Genomic DNA, 15,120 nt, shown 5'->3' with positions numbered 1-15,120 from the left:
ACACTGAGCAAAGCCATGTGGTCTATACAGAGCTGTATTCCAGTGAAGGCGTAGGTTACCTGGAGGGTTGTCTGCGCCTGCATTCCTCTCTCCAGGGCCTGCTGCTGCACTCTGGCCACTTCCTCCTGTAGTCCTGCCAGCTCTCCCTCCCACCCCTGGGGGGCGCTGTCAGGGAACCTCTGGGAGAGATACTGCAGGGTCCTTAGGTGGGTCCCCAGGAACTGGAAGAATTTCTGCCAACCACAGACAGATGTCAGGAACGCAAAACAGACACAAGAAACAGTGGTCGCTGTGCAGTGGCGATAATTTGACTTTTTCTTTTTCTGACCGTGTGGGTGTCGAGAGAGCTCTGTAGCTCCGCCGTGGAGCGTAGCTCCAAACCAGGCTCTCGCTCCAGCCGCTCTGAGCCCAGAGAGAGCAGCTCTCTCAGGCTGAGCAGCAGCCTCTCTCGCTGCCTCTCTCGCTCCGCCCTGGTCCTCAGCTCCTCACACTTGCTGCCCACACGGCCCATCATGCTCTGCAGCGCACCCTGAGGGACGAGGCCTCAGCGTCAGGACCACTAACACATCCCTCAAAGACTATGATAGTGTTTGTTTGTCTATCATCTGCAGTTCTGTAGATTGCATTTGGGTTGTTGAGGACTTGGGAGTCAGATGGCTGAGCGGTTAGGGAATCGGGCTACCAATCAGAAGGTCGCCGGTTCGATTTCCTGGCCATGCTAAATTAATTTGTGTCCTTGGGAAAGGCACTTCACCCTACTTGCCTTGGGGGGAATGTACTGTACTCTACTGTAAGTCGCTCTGGATAGAAGCGTCTGCTAAATGTAAAATTTAACTTTTCCATGGTGGAAGGAGGGTCCTTGAAGTGATAGTGAAAACCTAAGAGGAGGAGGTTAGATGCTGTACCTCCAGTTTGGTGGCTTCCTGGAGGACAGTGGCGGGCAGGCCCTGGCTGTCACCTGGCAGGCCCTGGCTGTCACCGGTCAGGGAGGACAACTGGCGGGCCTGCTGCTGGAGGTCCTGCTGCACCTGCAGCAATGACTGGGGAGAGACACACACACCTGGATGAACACACACACACTTCCACACACTCCTGGATGAACACACACACTTCTACACACACACCTGGATGAACACACACACTTCTACACACACACCTGGATGAACACACACTTCTACACACACACCTGGATGAACACACACACTTCTGAACACGGACACTTCCACACACCTCTTGATGAACACTGACACTTCCTGGTCACACAGATCATTCTCACTGGTTAACCCACGTTAAATGTACAGTCTCATTTGTTAAATTCCGTGACACAAAGTTCTAAAAATATATTTTTGCACACACACCCTAGTCACACAAATAAATCACACTTCCTTCCCCTTTTAGGCCATAGTTTGTTCAGATGAAGTATCAGGTCTGGAGAAAGGATTCTGAAGTTAGCAGATTATCAAGGACACAGTATATCATGGACTCCACTTCTACTGTGCTCTTGTAGAATGCTTACTACTACACGTGACCATCAAAGCTGAGGTAGCTGCTGTTACCATACCTGTAACTGCAGGCTAGTGTCTTGGGTGGAAACGTCGTTAGTCATTTGGTGAATGGCCACCTTGTTAGAAAAGAGGGCTGCATGCAAGTCTTTCAACTCTCTCTGTTGAGTTAGACAAACACAGAATTCACTTCATTATTGAGTATGCAAAAACGTCAGTAATACAAAGGGCTGTTTGTTATTTAATAACATGAAACACGTTTAAACTGTCATTTATTTTAAAGACGTACCAAACATTCTAGAAGTCACGAGGGTTCAGGTGACAATATCTGAACTTGACTCATTGATAGGCACAAATATGACATCAAATACTGACTTGACTGACAGACACATAATGACTCAAAATAAATCTCCTTTATAAATGAAGTAGTGGACCTGACCTGGTGCTGGTGCGTCTGCTCCAGCTGGGTCTGCAGCTGTTTCTCTCTGCTGGCCAGGCCTGTCTGGACCACAGGCAGGAGCCTGCCCAGCTGACCCACACACAGCTGACCCGAGCCCAGAACACCCGTAACCTCTGACCCCTGAGAGCCCAGCTCGCTGGCCAGCGTGTCCAACTCGGCAGCCAGACTCTGCTCAAGGACAAACACAACCACGGACATTGTTGTAGACTGTAGGGCTGAATCGATGTCAACGTACACACAGAACACGTTTGTGACAGCGTTGGCCTGTGTTCACTGTGCAGACTGGGCGTTACCGTGAGCAGCTGGAGCTGTGCGTCCTCACAGGCAGGTCCAGGGGGTGACTGCAGCAGGGTGTTCACAGAGGAGAGGGTCAGGGCGACCCCATACAGCACATCAAACAGACCCTCGTCCAGTCTCTGCAGGAGCTCTTCCAGGGGCACCTCCTCAGTGGGGGCTTCCCTGGCCGTGCGTCCCAGCTCTCTCAGGCGGTGGATGTGTGTGTGGAGGTCCTCCAGGGTATGGCTGCCCACCTCCACCCCTCCAGCTGCCTCCCCACAGCCCACAGCTGCCTCTGGCCCCTGCAGACACAACACCCCGTCAGGACCCTCCACATGACACCTAAACTACACTTCATAGGTTAGAAATCCACACTTTACGAATGAGGTAAAAATCGCTTTATTGTGCCTGTGGGGTACAAAAAAATACACTTTACAAATTGAGAGAAATTCTACACTTTAATTAAAGTGTAAAAATATACAATTTACCTATAGGGTAAACATCTGACACTTTACGAAACAGGTGAAAATGTTGTCCTCTCACCTGAGCGGAGCTTATCAGGGTGGTCTCTTCCAGCGCCAGCAGCTTGGACTGAAGGTGTGACCACTTCCTCTGGCCCCCTGCTCCGCCCTCCGCGTCCACGCCCTGGTCCTGGTCCTGGTCCTGGTCCTGGTCCTGGTCCTGGTCCTGGTCCTGGTCCTGGTCCTGGTCCTGGTCCTGGCCCTGGTCCTGGCCCTGGCTGAGGACACGTGACCGGCTCCCCAGCTGTGCGATGGCCTGGGTCAGGCCTCTCTGTTCACTGAGCTCCTGCTCTAACTCCTACCACACACGGGTCAGAGACAACAGGATCAAACACTCCATAAGAGCCCAAGTCATCTGGATGTGATTGGTAGAGAGGCACTGGAATCTTTGCTCCGTGTATCTGATCTGATGCAGGAGAGCTGTACCTGCTGCTGCTGCAGGCTGCTCTGGCGGATGAGTTTGTTCTTGGATGAGGAGAGCATCTCCTGGACACTGGCGCTGCGTCTCAGCTCGGCCTTCGGGGGGCGCTCTCTAGGTGCTGAGGCCTGCAGGGAAAGGAGTTTTGACAACATTTTATAGAATGCAAAGGTTGGCGAAAATAATGCAAAATAATGCAAATAAACCAAAGTGAGATGTTCACGTGAGAGACTATCTGCCTTACTGGCAACAAATGACAGATTTTTTTTAGCATCTTCGTGTGTGTGTACCTGTTCCCCTGCGTGTGCGTGTGTGTGTGTGTGTGTGTACCTTTTCCCCTGGGTGTGTGTGTGAGTGCTCTTGGTTCTGCCTCTCCTGCAGCAGGATCTGGAAGGTGACCAGGCTGGTCTTCAGCAGCTCCAGCTTGGAGGAGAGCACGTCCGCCTCCTCCACCTCCGCTTCCTGCTGTTGAGTCTCTGCTGACCCACCCTCCACCTCTCCTTCCCCCATCGCCTGTGGCTGCAGGCCCAGGGCTGACAGGACCGCAACCTTCTGCTCAATTTCCAGAAACATCTCCTACACACACAAGAACACACACAGCCACACACAAGAAACACACAGCCACAGAAAATAAGACTGATTGATAAAGCAGAAAATGGGGCCGACTTTGAGATAACCGCCCCTCGTAGCTAATACGATTCAGAACAAACTGTGCTGTGCGAGAGCAGGGAGCAGAATCACATTCACACATGCTAATCAACGTAGAATGAAATTCAGAATGAAAAACCAACGACTCCGTGGGATGAACTGCCCGATTACTTCGCCTGTGTTTACTCTACAACCCGTGTTCTAGAACCTTCCCCTATGACGAGGGAGTCAGATGGCTGAGCGGTGAGGGAATCGGGCTAGTAATCAGAAGGTTGCCGGATCGAATCCTCGCCATGCCAAATGACGTTGTGTCCTTGGGCAAGGCACTTCACCCTACTTGCCTCGGGGGGAATGTCCCTGTACTTACTGTAAGTCGCTCTGGAGAAGAGCGTCTGCTAAATGACTTAATGTAATGTAAATGTAATGACGAGGCAGCCTCGTATTTCCTATATCTTCAGTAGGTGAGTCGCAATGCAGAGGACATCATGCAGAGTCTGGTGAAGAGCCAGTCGTACAAGCTCTCCCTCCTGAGTCCTACTCCCAGGCCTGGGTCCACATCAGATGTGGGTCATTGATTGGTCGTTGACTAAAGGCAGAGGTTCAACTGGTCCGATCCAATCAATCGCCATGTTTTTGTGTGCTCGCAAAGCCTTCATACAAATGTGCCTGGCTATAGGGCTGTGCATACCCTTTCAATGTTTAATGGAGGGATCCGGTTACAGTACACGCCCAGGTCAACAGGGAACGCAGGCAGATCATCCTAGATTGATGAAACGATGACAGTGATGTGTTAGTCTCTGCGTGAACACCGACGCAGTGCTCAGTCTTTCTGCTCTGAAATTAGTAACTACACAGAACATTTCAAAGTGCAGATTTCCCCCCCGTGAGTGTTCTTTTTAGTGTTTATACAGGTCAATTCTCAGGAGTCTATGGACCCATATCAACACTGCTGGTGGTAAAGTAACGCACTGGAAAATGTGCTGTGTGTGTGTGTTCATCAATAGTGACATGAAACAGCCGGGGTGCTGCTGTGTTACTTGTGGTGAAATGAGGTAAAGATGTGTACAACTGGTAATCGCTCATATCAGAAGAGATAATCATGTTCCTCTTATCAGTACGGCGGCCTTTATGAGAGGCTGTCTGAGGCTGTGCACCCGATCTTTGCCACTTGGCCGGCAGCTGTGTCGTGAACTCCTCCCTCAAGGCAAATACCAGCACAACACATTAGCCACCCCTTAATGTTTGTTCAACCGTGTCTGTTCAGAAAGTACTCTGTCTGCCAGAGAGACAGCTTCATTCACTCAGTCCAGCTGCCTGTTGACTGGAACTGAATCATTCCGAATCTCTCCCCCTCCGCAGACGTACTGTACGCAGAGGAGTCGTAAAACAGCGGATGAACTTAACTCACAGAGAGCGGCCCAGGAACGCTTTGAACTAAGGACAATCAAGAGCAATAAAACAAACGACTGGGAAGGGGGAAAGTGAAATCTTAGTACCGAAGCTCATGCCAGACTCTGAATCAATAGAACAGAGTCGTAACTCTAACGTTTTTCCTTGTTTTATTCCGTTTGCATGTGAACTCAGATTAGAGAGTCAACAGCGGAATACCTGTAGCTAAGCCAACAGCTGCATGGTAGAAATATGTCATACCTGAGGCTACGCAGACCTCATTTCTGTATTACTAATTAATCAATAACTAATTATGTAATTATTATACTGGATAATTGTTACTTTTGTGTGTGTTCACGTAGTAATAGTAATAGCACACACACACACACACAGACACAAATGTCACTTAACTATTGGAGGTAACGGGGTAAAGTCCCTCAGAACACACACTCACATCTGTTGACACTTCCCAGAGTTGAACTTTGACCTCCTTGTCTGTTGAGCTTAATTACCTGGCATGTGAGGAGCTGCTGCTCCACGCTGACCTGCATGCTACCGGGGCCGCGTGTCTGTCCCAAGTCGTGTCTTGCTCTCTCCAGCCAGTCCTCCAGTTGTGTGGCCCGCTCACGACAGGCATGGAGCAGCCCGAGAGAGGGAGAGGGCCCTGCCTGAGCCTGGAGATCCCCTGGGGCCTGGAGCACACACACACCACACACACACACACACACACACACCCTGCTGAGCTTGAGGCTTCCTACCAGCACAGACAGAGGAGGGGAGGACGTGTGTGACAGCTTCAGGTGACAGCTCTCCACGCGCTCGGTCACACGCCAGGTGTCTCTCTCTCTCTGAGCCAACCTGGGGATGGTGCAACCTGAAAAGCTACCTTCCTTAACCTCTCCCCCTCCTCCCAGAGCTGTTCTTTCACTCTTTGACTTTCTCTCTCTCTCTCTGCCACATACTGTACTCTGACGGTATTCACTAGGGGTTTTTTTCTCGTTCCGCCATAGTGCCCCACCCACCTGTGGCTAAACCACTTCCTGGAGCGGTGGCTGGAGGGTAGTCTGACTGAGGAACAGGCAGCTCCAGTGACTCATTATGCACAGCGAGGCCACAGAGGCAGGGCTCAATCACAGGGGGTGGGGCCCAGACACAGGGGGCGGGGCTACAGCCTCTATGAGCTGACAAGGCAGTAAACACAACACTTCCCCTCTCACACATCTTGGCTTGTGTTTGCTCGGAGTGCATTTGCCTTCTAGTTGTATTTGAGTATACTTTCAGGACGGGTGAAAAGAAATATTCCAAAGTCACAGGTCTCACAGTGTTGGAACAGAGGTGTTGTAAAACCATTAAACAGGTCAAGATATGAGTACCACACATCACACGCTACTCCTGCACATCAGTGAGCAAACACTGTTAAAACAACACATTAGTCAATCTCAGTTTACCCCAAGTCACGATCAATGATGTTGAATTAATGTAAAAAGGGTCATTAAGTGGAGCACACTCCTCTGCAAGCTTCTGAACCACCCTGCTAGCTATGGTTAGAGGGGTTTAGGACTGTGTAGTGCTGGGGATCTAGTCGTGGGTATTCGTGCTGGCACTCGCAAGTGGCTGTGCTTACCAGGGCTGCTGCTGGGTGCACACCCTCTGGGTCCTCCTGGTTGGCCCTGAGAGAGCCTTGAGGGGTGGGGTGGGGGGTGGGGGGCTCCTGGGGGGCTGCTAGGGGGGCGGGGGCTCCTGCGGTCTGCAGGGGCTCTTTGTCAGTCGGATCGGAGGGGGTGCGTGTCTGTGCAGTGACTGAGGTGGACGTCCTCTCCAGAGGCTGGGAGCGCGTCACGGGCCACCCGGGCGGAGAGGCCTGTTTGCTGGGTGTCCCTGGTGCTGCCTGAGGCTCTTCAGAGGGCTGAGCTTGGGCTGACTCAGGTGACCTGGGCCCACTGTCTGTACATGCTATATCAGTGGAAATCACAGCAGGGGAGCCCTTAGCGAGAGAGTGTGTTGTGTGTGTGTCTACGGTGTGTGTGGAGTGGGTCTTCAGGCCCGCGGGGGGGCTGTCACCCCCCCTCTGTCCCATGTGCTCCTGACACAGAAAGAGAGAGACGGAGGGAGTGGATCATTTTCGTGGATTTATTTATATTTTCGTTTGATTTGACCACACAAGGAGTGGCTGTATCAGTTCACATGAAGAAAAGAGAAAGAGAAAATCTACAGTACATGCATGAATACCTATTAAGACTAATACTAGATCACTAAAATATGTTAAAATGAATGTGTCAGTCAGTGCATTTTCATGGCCAACAATCATCTTGATAAGATTGACTCATCCTCTCTCATATGCTGAGCCGAAGGTTCGTTATTGGAAGTATGAACTCCTAACGTGAAGAGGAGGGATCTTCTCCTCTCCACCCTGCGTCCAGGCAGTGACAGAGGGGCATTATGTAAACATCATCCTACGCATTTAACTCGTAACTTCTGCAACTTCTCACAAACAATGCACAGATATGCGAGCAAGCAGACATGGCGAGTGACAAGGCGGCACATCGCTACAAAGCTTTGGCAAAGAAACTCTGAGAATCAAATGGAGGGGTCAATGACCAAAGGTTGAACATACAGTACAATGTACATTATAAAACATACCTAATGTGATTATTAAAATACGATTAAATGGAAAGTCAAAATCATAATCAATATCTATATATATATCAAAAGATTTCTTAAACCCGCCATAGAGACCCATGCAAAACCATACCATTGGGATTGTATGTTTATTCATTTTAAAAACACCACTCTCACATACAGCTGACAGTCATCAAATTCATGTCTTTCTCCTCTGAGGGAGGTTCCTGTAACAACACTTGCTTTGTCAGTTCTCACTCCCCAGAGTCAAACCACACACACATCCCAGCCTGCTAGCTCTCAGTTAGCACACATGTTAACAAAACCAGCTCCGTTTCCCATCATCATGTAAACACAGAAAAAATAACCAGAGATCAAATGTCCAATGTAAACAGAACGTTAATATTTAGTTGGTTACCACAGCACAGTCTGCAGCAGAGTATCTACATCTTGTAGTCTTCTGCCATGTAAATGCACTGAAGCTAGAAAGAAAGTTCTAGAAGTTGTTCTAGTCTAAGACACAACACACTTCTGTTGAGGCGTGGAGGGGGGGGTGGAGAGGTTTACAGACGAGGGGGTGTTTACCATGCTTGAGGGCAAAGACTGGGTTCTGACCGTGCCCAACGGCTTTGATAAAGCTCCGTGGCCGCTCGCCTCAGAGGCCGGAGAGAAGCCTGCTGGGTCCTAAAGAGACATGAGGAGGGTTAGAATGTGCCAGAACCACCACACAGGTACACAGCATCCCACTGTTAACCGTACACCAGGGGTTAAAAACAAACAAACACACACTTCTCTCATTCTCAAGTACACCACATACGTCCATGTTCTCTATGAGTTTTTGTTACGTTAAAGGATTTAGTGTACGTTAGGTGTCATGGTGTGTGACTGACCTTTGCGTCTTGTCTGGTTTGAGGTTCGGTCGGTTGAGTTTTGGGCAGGGTTGTTTGCTGCAGAGTTCCGGATGCTTCTCCAGCTCCAGCCGGCTCCTCCCCCGACGACACCTCAGGCACCTGAGCAGAGGAACAACGCACATCTGTAACCATGACGATGATGATGATGATGATGAGGAGGAGGAGGAGGAGGATTTATGGCATATATGTACACAGTATTGTGCGAAAGTCTTAGGCACACACGATTAAAGTTGTTTTTAATGAGATTTTTTTGTCTGTGTTCTATACAGAATTTTTAAATTGTATTTTAAGATCATATTAATTGTTGAGGAATATTTGGTTTAATCTTTTCATTTGGTTTTATTTTGGATTTTTCATAATTTTTTTATTTGTGCCTGAGACTTTAGCACAGTACTTGCTACCAGTGAAAAAGCACTCGTCTTTATCTGCAACTGCAGGCTTACTCAGAACATTGCTCCACATTGCCCCCTAGAGGAACGTAAAAAGAAGCAATCGATGTGCAAACAAGAAAAGAGATTGACAAGGCAAAACAGAGAAAGAAGATTCCTGAGTAATAATCTTTTGGGGGGGAGGGAAGAACAGGAAGCTAAGAATCTGAGAAAGAGGAAGGGAAGGCTAAGCTGGTGACACTGTTTCCCAGGCAGGCAGGCAGCCAGCCAGGGGCAGAATGACCCTGCAGTCAGAGTGCAGGAGGGAGGCCAGGCCAGCTTGGCTCCAGGCCTTCTCTTTACCTCTGGATCGCTGCCCAGGAATGTCTCCCACAGCCACCATAAAATGCCTCCTCCCTCCTCCTCCTCATCCTCCTCCTCCTCATCCTTCGGCTCGCCAGCCTGAGGAACACTCAGGGGGGTCTGCTGTACACAGTCAACACACACACACATGCTGAAACACCAGAACACATGCATGTTTCCAGGAACAAAAACCCCAAACACACTTCACAAACACGAGAGAGAGAAGCACTGCAACGACCCTTCTCTGCGTGGTGAACGTGTGCATGAGACTTACTCTGGGAACAACGAACAAAGGAAAAGTCAAAGAAAGTAAGTTAAATTCAAAACGATTCCTGGAAGGAGAGTTTACTCACACACAGTATGTCACTCGTAGCGGCTGCGTTACTGAAGTTGTGTGTGATGGATGGGTGTCCGAGGCAGGGTTAATGTGTCATTCCAGTTCTCTCTCTCCTCTCCCAAATCGATTCACTTCTATCAACACTTCTGAGTTGTCCTTTCCTAAACCCTCTCCCGTAGATAAGTTGTATTGCATACTTCCCTACCTTCAAACCCTTCCTACAGTATCTCCTGGGATGAAAATGTTTTGATTTATGGCTCAATCACATTGGTCATCAGATAAAATTTCAATATTACTAGTAAACTAAACACTATAAAATATGTTATTTATTATTATTATATGATATGTTATTATCATCTTTTTATAAATTATTATAAAAAATATAAATAAAATCCCATTCACCATCCCTATTTCATAAACCTCCACCCCCTCCCCAGTACAGCTTGTACTACTTCTTGGTTGCTCTGTTTTTCCTTGAATGAGTCGCCACGTTGGCGCTATAAAAGAGCGAAGACATTTTCTAGAAAAGAGAGAGGAATGGTACAAGCAGGGTTATGAGGAGCATGCACTGGCACTCTGCAGGAAGTCACAACAGGCAGGACTGACAGCAATGGTACATCTCAATGCCTCCTGACTGGGCACACTTGAAAATGGTGGTAGAAACCTAATGGAAACTGAAGGCATTTCAAATGAACCATGAAAGGTCAATAACATGCTCAGGACTACCTGTTTGCAAACTACACATGTTCACTAAGGGCCAGTCCAACCTTTGATCAGTCTCACCGCTCTCCACTGTGAGGAAACAGGCTACATCTCACAACAGGGAGCGTAGAGACAGGTCAAAGGTCAAAGGTAAGACAAGTGGTATGTGAGTGGGGGTCACGCTCATGTGCCAGGTTAGACAGCGTAACGGCTGTGGTTGTGCATGGTGAAACGCTACAAGCTGGGCAGCGCACTAGCTACTGGAGCGTAAGACGTGGGCGGCGGGGAGAGGATCGTCTTACCCTGCTCAGATCTGCGCCCCAGCCCCCTCTCTGCTCAGGGGAGGAGGCCTCCACGGTCATCAGAGTGGCTCCGCGCTTCTTCAACGCATCTTCTTCCATGTGTACGATCTGGATGCTTCCCTGTTCTGTGCCGTTCTCCTGGAAAACACGCGGGTCAGGCTCACGCTAGTGAAGGGAAGGCCAGTGTGGTGAGGTGTTTCTGGGGCTGTCTAGTGAAGGGAAGGCCCGTGTGGTGAGGTGTTTCTGGGGCTCTGTTCTCACCTGGGCCCCCTCAAGGTAGGGCTCCACTAGGCTGGAAGCAGGTCCCCTCTCTGGGGTAGAGGTAGGTGCAGCTGGGTTAGGGGCACTTTTCTTCACTGGTTCTGATGATGAAGGCAGCTTGGTCTCTGCAGACTGTTCTAGAAGAATCTGAAACAATTAAAAAACACGAGTTATCTGGGCAGGGTTCGTTTGAGCGATGTTGTGTTGTGCTGGAGGATCTAACGGTGGAGTTACCCTCCCCAGCGCCGTCAGCTGCTGCTGGAGTTGCTCCACTCTCTGGAAGACAGTGAGACTCTCCTCAGCTTCCTCTGGCAGACACAACCCTGGTTTACAGTTCTGGATCTCCTCTACCGTCCTCTTCATAGACCCAAGTCTGTCTCCAACAACCTGGAGTGACACAGAAAGGCACATCGACTCTAGTTGAGGAAAAAATATGTATTTCTTTATTTTTTTTTACAGCAAAAATGATATCCTTCAGCTCACCTTCAGGCTCTCCTCTTTGGGGCTGGGCAGAGCTAGAGGGGACGAGAGCAACAGCCTGATCTCAGACACGTCGTTCTCCATCGATTTCACTTCCGTTTCAATGGCCTCCACCTCCTACCCAATAGAAGAGGAGCTTGGGTTAGTACACAGAGGGACGAGACTCATCTACCTGAGAAGGAGAGAGAAGGAGAGAAAACTGAGGAGGAGAGTAGATAGAAAAAAAACAGATCTCACGGCGGCGGCGTGTTCCATCTGGGAGAGCGGAGTCACGAAGCTGAGCTGCATGGCGGCCACGCGTCCGTCTGCCTCCGACAGCTGCTCACGCAGCACTGTGATGTCACACACCGGGGAGATCTCCGTCAGCATGGAAACAAAGCCCTGAAGAGTCATCCGGATCTGCTCCGAGTCATCCAGCACCATCTACAACAAAGAGTTTTAGGTGTGAGGGTTCCATGTATTTGGGTTCCAGGTTGGAGGGTTCCATTTGTGAGGGTTCCATGTGTGTGGGCCCCAGGTGTGTGGGCACCAGGTGTGAGGGTCGCAGGTGTGTGGGTCCCAGGTGTGTGGGTCCCAGGTGTGTGGGTACCAGGTGTGTGGGTACCAGGTGTGAGGGTTCCAGGTGTGAGGGTTAGAGGTGTGTGGGTCGCAGGTGTGTGGGTCGCAGGTGTGTGGGCACCAGGTGTGAGGGCACCAGGTGTGAGGGTCGCAGGTGTGTGGGTCGCAGGTGTGTGGGCACCAGGTGTGAGGGTCGCAGGTGTGTGCTAATGACCTGCAGGGCGTGGACGTGGCTCCTCAGACATTTGGCGGTGGTGTAGGTGCAGGGGGCGGTCAGCCAGGACTGAGCTTCCGTCAGCCAGCTGTTGGAGCTGTTGATCATCTCTTCATGCTCCTTCATCCAGGTCTGGATCTGGACCCGCCCACCACAATAGGTATTAGCATGGACAAATATCCAAAATGATCATCACCATAATAGTACCTACATCACCTGACCAGGCTTTATTTATAATATGTAAAAATCACAATGTAAAACTAAATAAAAAAAAATTAAAAAAAAGGTTAATGGAGCAAGCAAGCAAGTTGCATGCTGGGAGTTAGCCTAAAGTACTGTCACTGAAGATGTAGTTTTCCTCCATCGGTTTCCAACCGTCAGGCCACATCTTCCTCAACAACAACCTTTCACCCCTCAGCAGATGAATCCAGCACACTTGCACAGTGACAACAACAAACCTATAACACGTTTCCACGGCACTGTAGCAGCAACACGATCAGGGTACCTTGCTGAGGAAGGTGGTCCTCTGCTCTGCCTGTTTGGCCATGTGTGAATGCAGCTGCTGCAGCTCCCCCACCCGCTCTGTCAGGACCTGCAGCTCATCCACCTGCTCCTCCTCCTGGACCTCCACCTCCAGCGCTGCCACACGGGAGTGCCACTGGTCCAGTTCATCCCACACCCGCTACACCGCACAAACACACACGAGTGAACACAGGGGGCGATAGAAATGTGGGATTCAACTGGTCTGACTGATTCTAGAACAGTCTTAAGGGTTTATCACCCTCACCTTTTGGGTGCGCTCCGCCTCTGCCAGGCTGGGGCTTCTCTGCTGGAGCTTGTCCTGCACTGATCCCAGTCCAGCCTTGATCTCGGACAGCTTGGCTCCGAGTCTTTGCAGCGGGCTGCTCTTCTCCACGGTGTCGTCCACCTGCGGGTGCAACACACAGCCTGTCACACACTTCCTGTCTGAGAGGGGGATCCCCCCAGGCACAGCCAGTCACACACTTCCTGTCTGAGATGGTTCAAGTCCAGGTCAGAGTCCTTGAAGCTCGGATTAGGTCCTGTACCTTTTTCTCGATAATCTTCAGAGTGTGTGTGACTTCCCTTAGGGGCGTCTCGATCTCAACAGGAACCAGGGTGTACATGTCGGAATATTTGATCCTCAATCCGTCCATGACTCTCTGGATCACAGCCTTTTGGATAATCAGTTGAGTTTGGATCTCCTGAAAAGATTATTTCAGAAAGATTCAAGAGAGAGGAAGCAATGTACAGTTCGGTGAGCTTTTCTCCATTTTGTTCCAATCATTTTGTCTCTTCCTTAGGAGATGATTCGATAACACGTTTCTTTCACAAATCTTATGCAGCCAAAGACTTCCTCTATTATGCGGCGGCAACATTACCCCAGAGAAGCCACATCCCAGTCTTTCTTTCCTCAAGCTGGTTGAATCTTCAATCTAAGTTTCTACTCTAAAAAGCTAAAAGAAAGGAAATTGATACCAAAAACTAGATCTCTTTTTGGTCTGATAAAGTAGTAATGAGACCAATGATGTGGAAGATTCGAAAACTTACCAGGGTTTTGAAAGTTGTCTAATACTGTGCAAGAGGGAGCTGCATCTCATCACCATGGAAAACTAATCTGTGTGTGTATGTGTCTGTGTGAGTGTGTGTGTGTGTGTGTGGGTGTGTGTGTGCTTGTGTCCAAGGGTGACATCAGTGCTTCTCTGAGACTGGAGCACCTGGAGGATCCACTTACAACCAGGAACAAAGAGAGGTGGGTATGGGGGGGGGGCGACAGGCCTTTCAGCCTCACAGACCCCCTCCAGCACTGAGCAGGGGAGTGGGGGGATATAGGACACAACTCAGGAGTCCGGACAAAACAGCCATGCTGGCCCCCTCTCTGCCATTGAGCAAGAGGACAATACTCGGGGGAAGATAGAGACACAGTATCCCCAAACTGGCTCGAGGGCTAAACGCCAAACCGACGGTTGGCTTCAAATGATGCACTTAGTTTTGAAACCCACCTGTAGGTCTTCTGCATTAGGACAGTCCTCCAGCTCCACCAGAACACTGTTTGCTGCCTCCAGCCAGACTTTAACGACCTGCAGCTCCTCCCTCACTGCGTCCCTCTCCTCCAGCTCCGCCAGCGCTGCAAGGTGAGCCTGCCGACTCCTCTCCTTCAGTCTGGGGAACACACACACATGTGGAGACACGAGGGAGAATTCATGTCATGTATATTTTTGTGAAAAAATCTTTGTAATCTACAATTTCGCAATTGAGCGCTTTAGACCATTGCCCAATCCACCACCCGGAATTCTCACCCAAGTAGAGGGTTCTGGGAAATTGAGTCCCTTAGCCTGGGCGCACAAAGACAACAGGAAGCGCCACTCAACCAGAATCCATCCCGTCACCTTTTGTATCTGCCTTGCAGGGCCTGCAGCTTCTCGCACAGGCAGACGGGAGGGGCTTGCTCAAGGTGTGCGGCGACGCCCAGCAGCCTGGCGATGCGGAGCTCCAGAGCTGAGAGGGCGCGATGTTCACAGTCCGCCCGGTCCTGGTACTGCTCCCACCGCTGCAGCAGCTCCTGCAGCTCCTCCCCAGACATCCTCTCCCCGGAGCAGTCAGGTAGCTCAGCCTCCACCTGCTCCAAGACCCGGGATGCCTTCTCCACCTGGGGGTGGGAACACAGCACGGGATGATGGGGGGACTTGAACCTGCAGCGTCTTGGTCTGCTGTGCTCTAACCATTAAGCTATTAGGTTTTTTTTATCAGACGCTTTTATCCAAAATGAAAT

The 15,120-nt window shown here is 50.1% G+C and overlaps 1 protein-coding gene across 1 annotated transcript in view; it reads right to left on the bottom strand.

The window, feature by feature from the left end:
- syne2b (spectrin repeat containing, nuclear envelope 2b) overlaps positions 1 to 15,120 on the bottom strand; it is a 79,039-nt gene that overhangs the window by 27,315 nt on the left and 36,604 nt on the right. Inside the window, exons 65-89 of the mRNA XM_047051399.1 lie at positions 14,738 to 14,997; positions 14,351 to 14,510; positions 13,397 to 13,552; positions 13,117 to 13,257; positions 12,835 to 13,011; positions 12,330 to 12,467; positions 11,795 to 11,980; positions 11,561 to 11,674; positions 11,312 to 11,464; positions 11,078 to 11,224; positions 10,817 to 10,954; positions 9,476 to 9,598; positions 8,724 to 8,843; positions 8,356 to 8,517; positions 6,839 to 7,297; positions 5,727 to 5,906; positions 3,508 to 3,753; positions 3,186 to 3,305; positions 2,782 to 3,057; positions 2,256 to 2,540; positions 1,942 to 2,130; positions 1,562 to 1,663; positions 906 to 1,040; positions 329 to 529; positions 60 to 233 (exon numbers count right to left, since the gene is read on the bottom strand). Coding sequence (XP_046907355.1) covers positions 60 to 233; positions 329 to 529; positions 906 to 1,040; positions 1,562 to 1,663; positions 1,942 to 2,130; positions 2,256 to 2,540; positions 2,782 to 3,057; positions 3,186 to 3,305; positions 3,508 to 3,753; positions 5,727 to 5,906; positions 6,839 to 7,297; positions 8,356 to 8,517; positions 8,724 to 8,843; positions 9,476 to 9,598; positions 10,817 to 10,954; positions 11,078 to 11,224; positions 11,312 to 11,464; positions 11,561 to 11,674; positions 11,795 to 11,980; positions 12,330 to 12,467; positions 12,835 to 13,011; positions 13,117 to 13,257; positions 13,397 to 13,552; positions 14,351 to 14,510; positions 14,738 to 14,997 — 4,542 coding nt within the window. The remainder of the gene's footprint in view (positions 1 to 59; positions 234 to 328; positions 530 to 905; positions 1,041 to 1,561; positions 1,664 to 1,941; positions 2,131 to 2,255; positions 2,541 to 2,781; positions 3,058 to 3,185; positions 3,306 to 3,507; positions 3,754 to 5,726; positions 5,907 to 6,838; positions 7,298 to 8,355; positions 8,518 to 8,723; positions 8,844 to 9,475; positions 9,599 to 10,816; positions 10,955 to 11,077; positions 11,225 to 11,311; positions 11,465 to 11,560; positions 11,675 to 11,794; positions 11,981 to 12,329; positions 12,468 to 12,834; positions 13,012 to 13,116; positions 13,258 to 13,396; positions 13,553 to 14,350; positions 14,511 to 14,737; positions 14,998 to 15,120) is intronic.

This window comes from Hypomesus transpacificus, chromosome 3, assembly GCF_021917145.1.
Source record: "Hypomesus transpacificus isolate Combined female chromosome 3, fHypTra1, whole genome shotgun sequence".
Lineage (NCBI taxonomy): Eukaryota > Metazoa > Chordata > Actinopteri > Osmeriformes > Osmeridae > Hypomesus > Hypomesus transpacificus.
The sequence above is the reverse complement of the archived record's forward strand: the minus strand, read 5'-3'. Positions and strand labels throughout refer to the sequence as shown.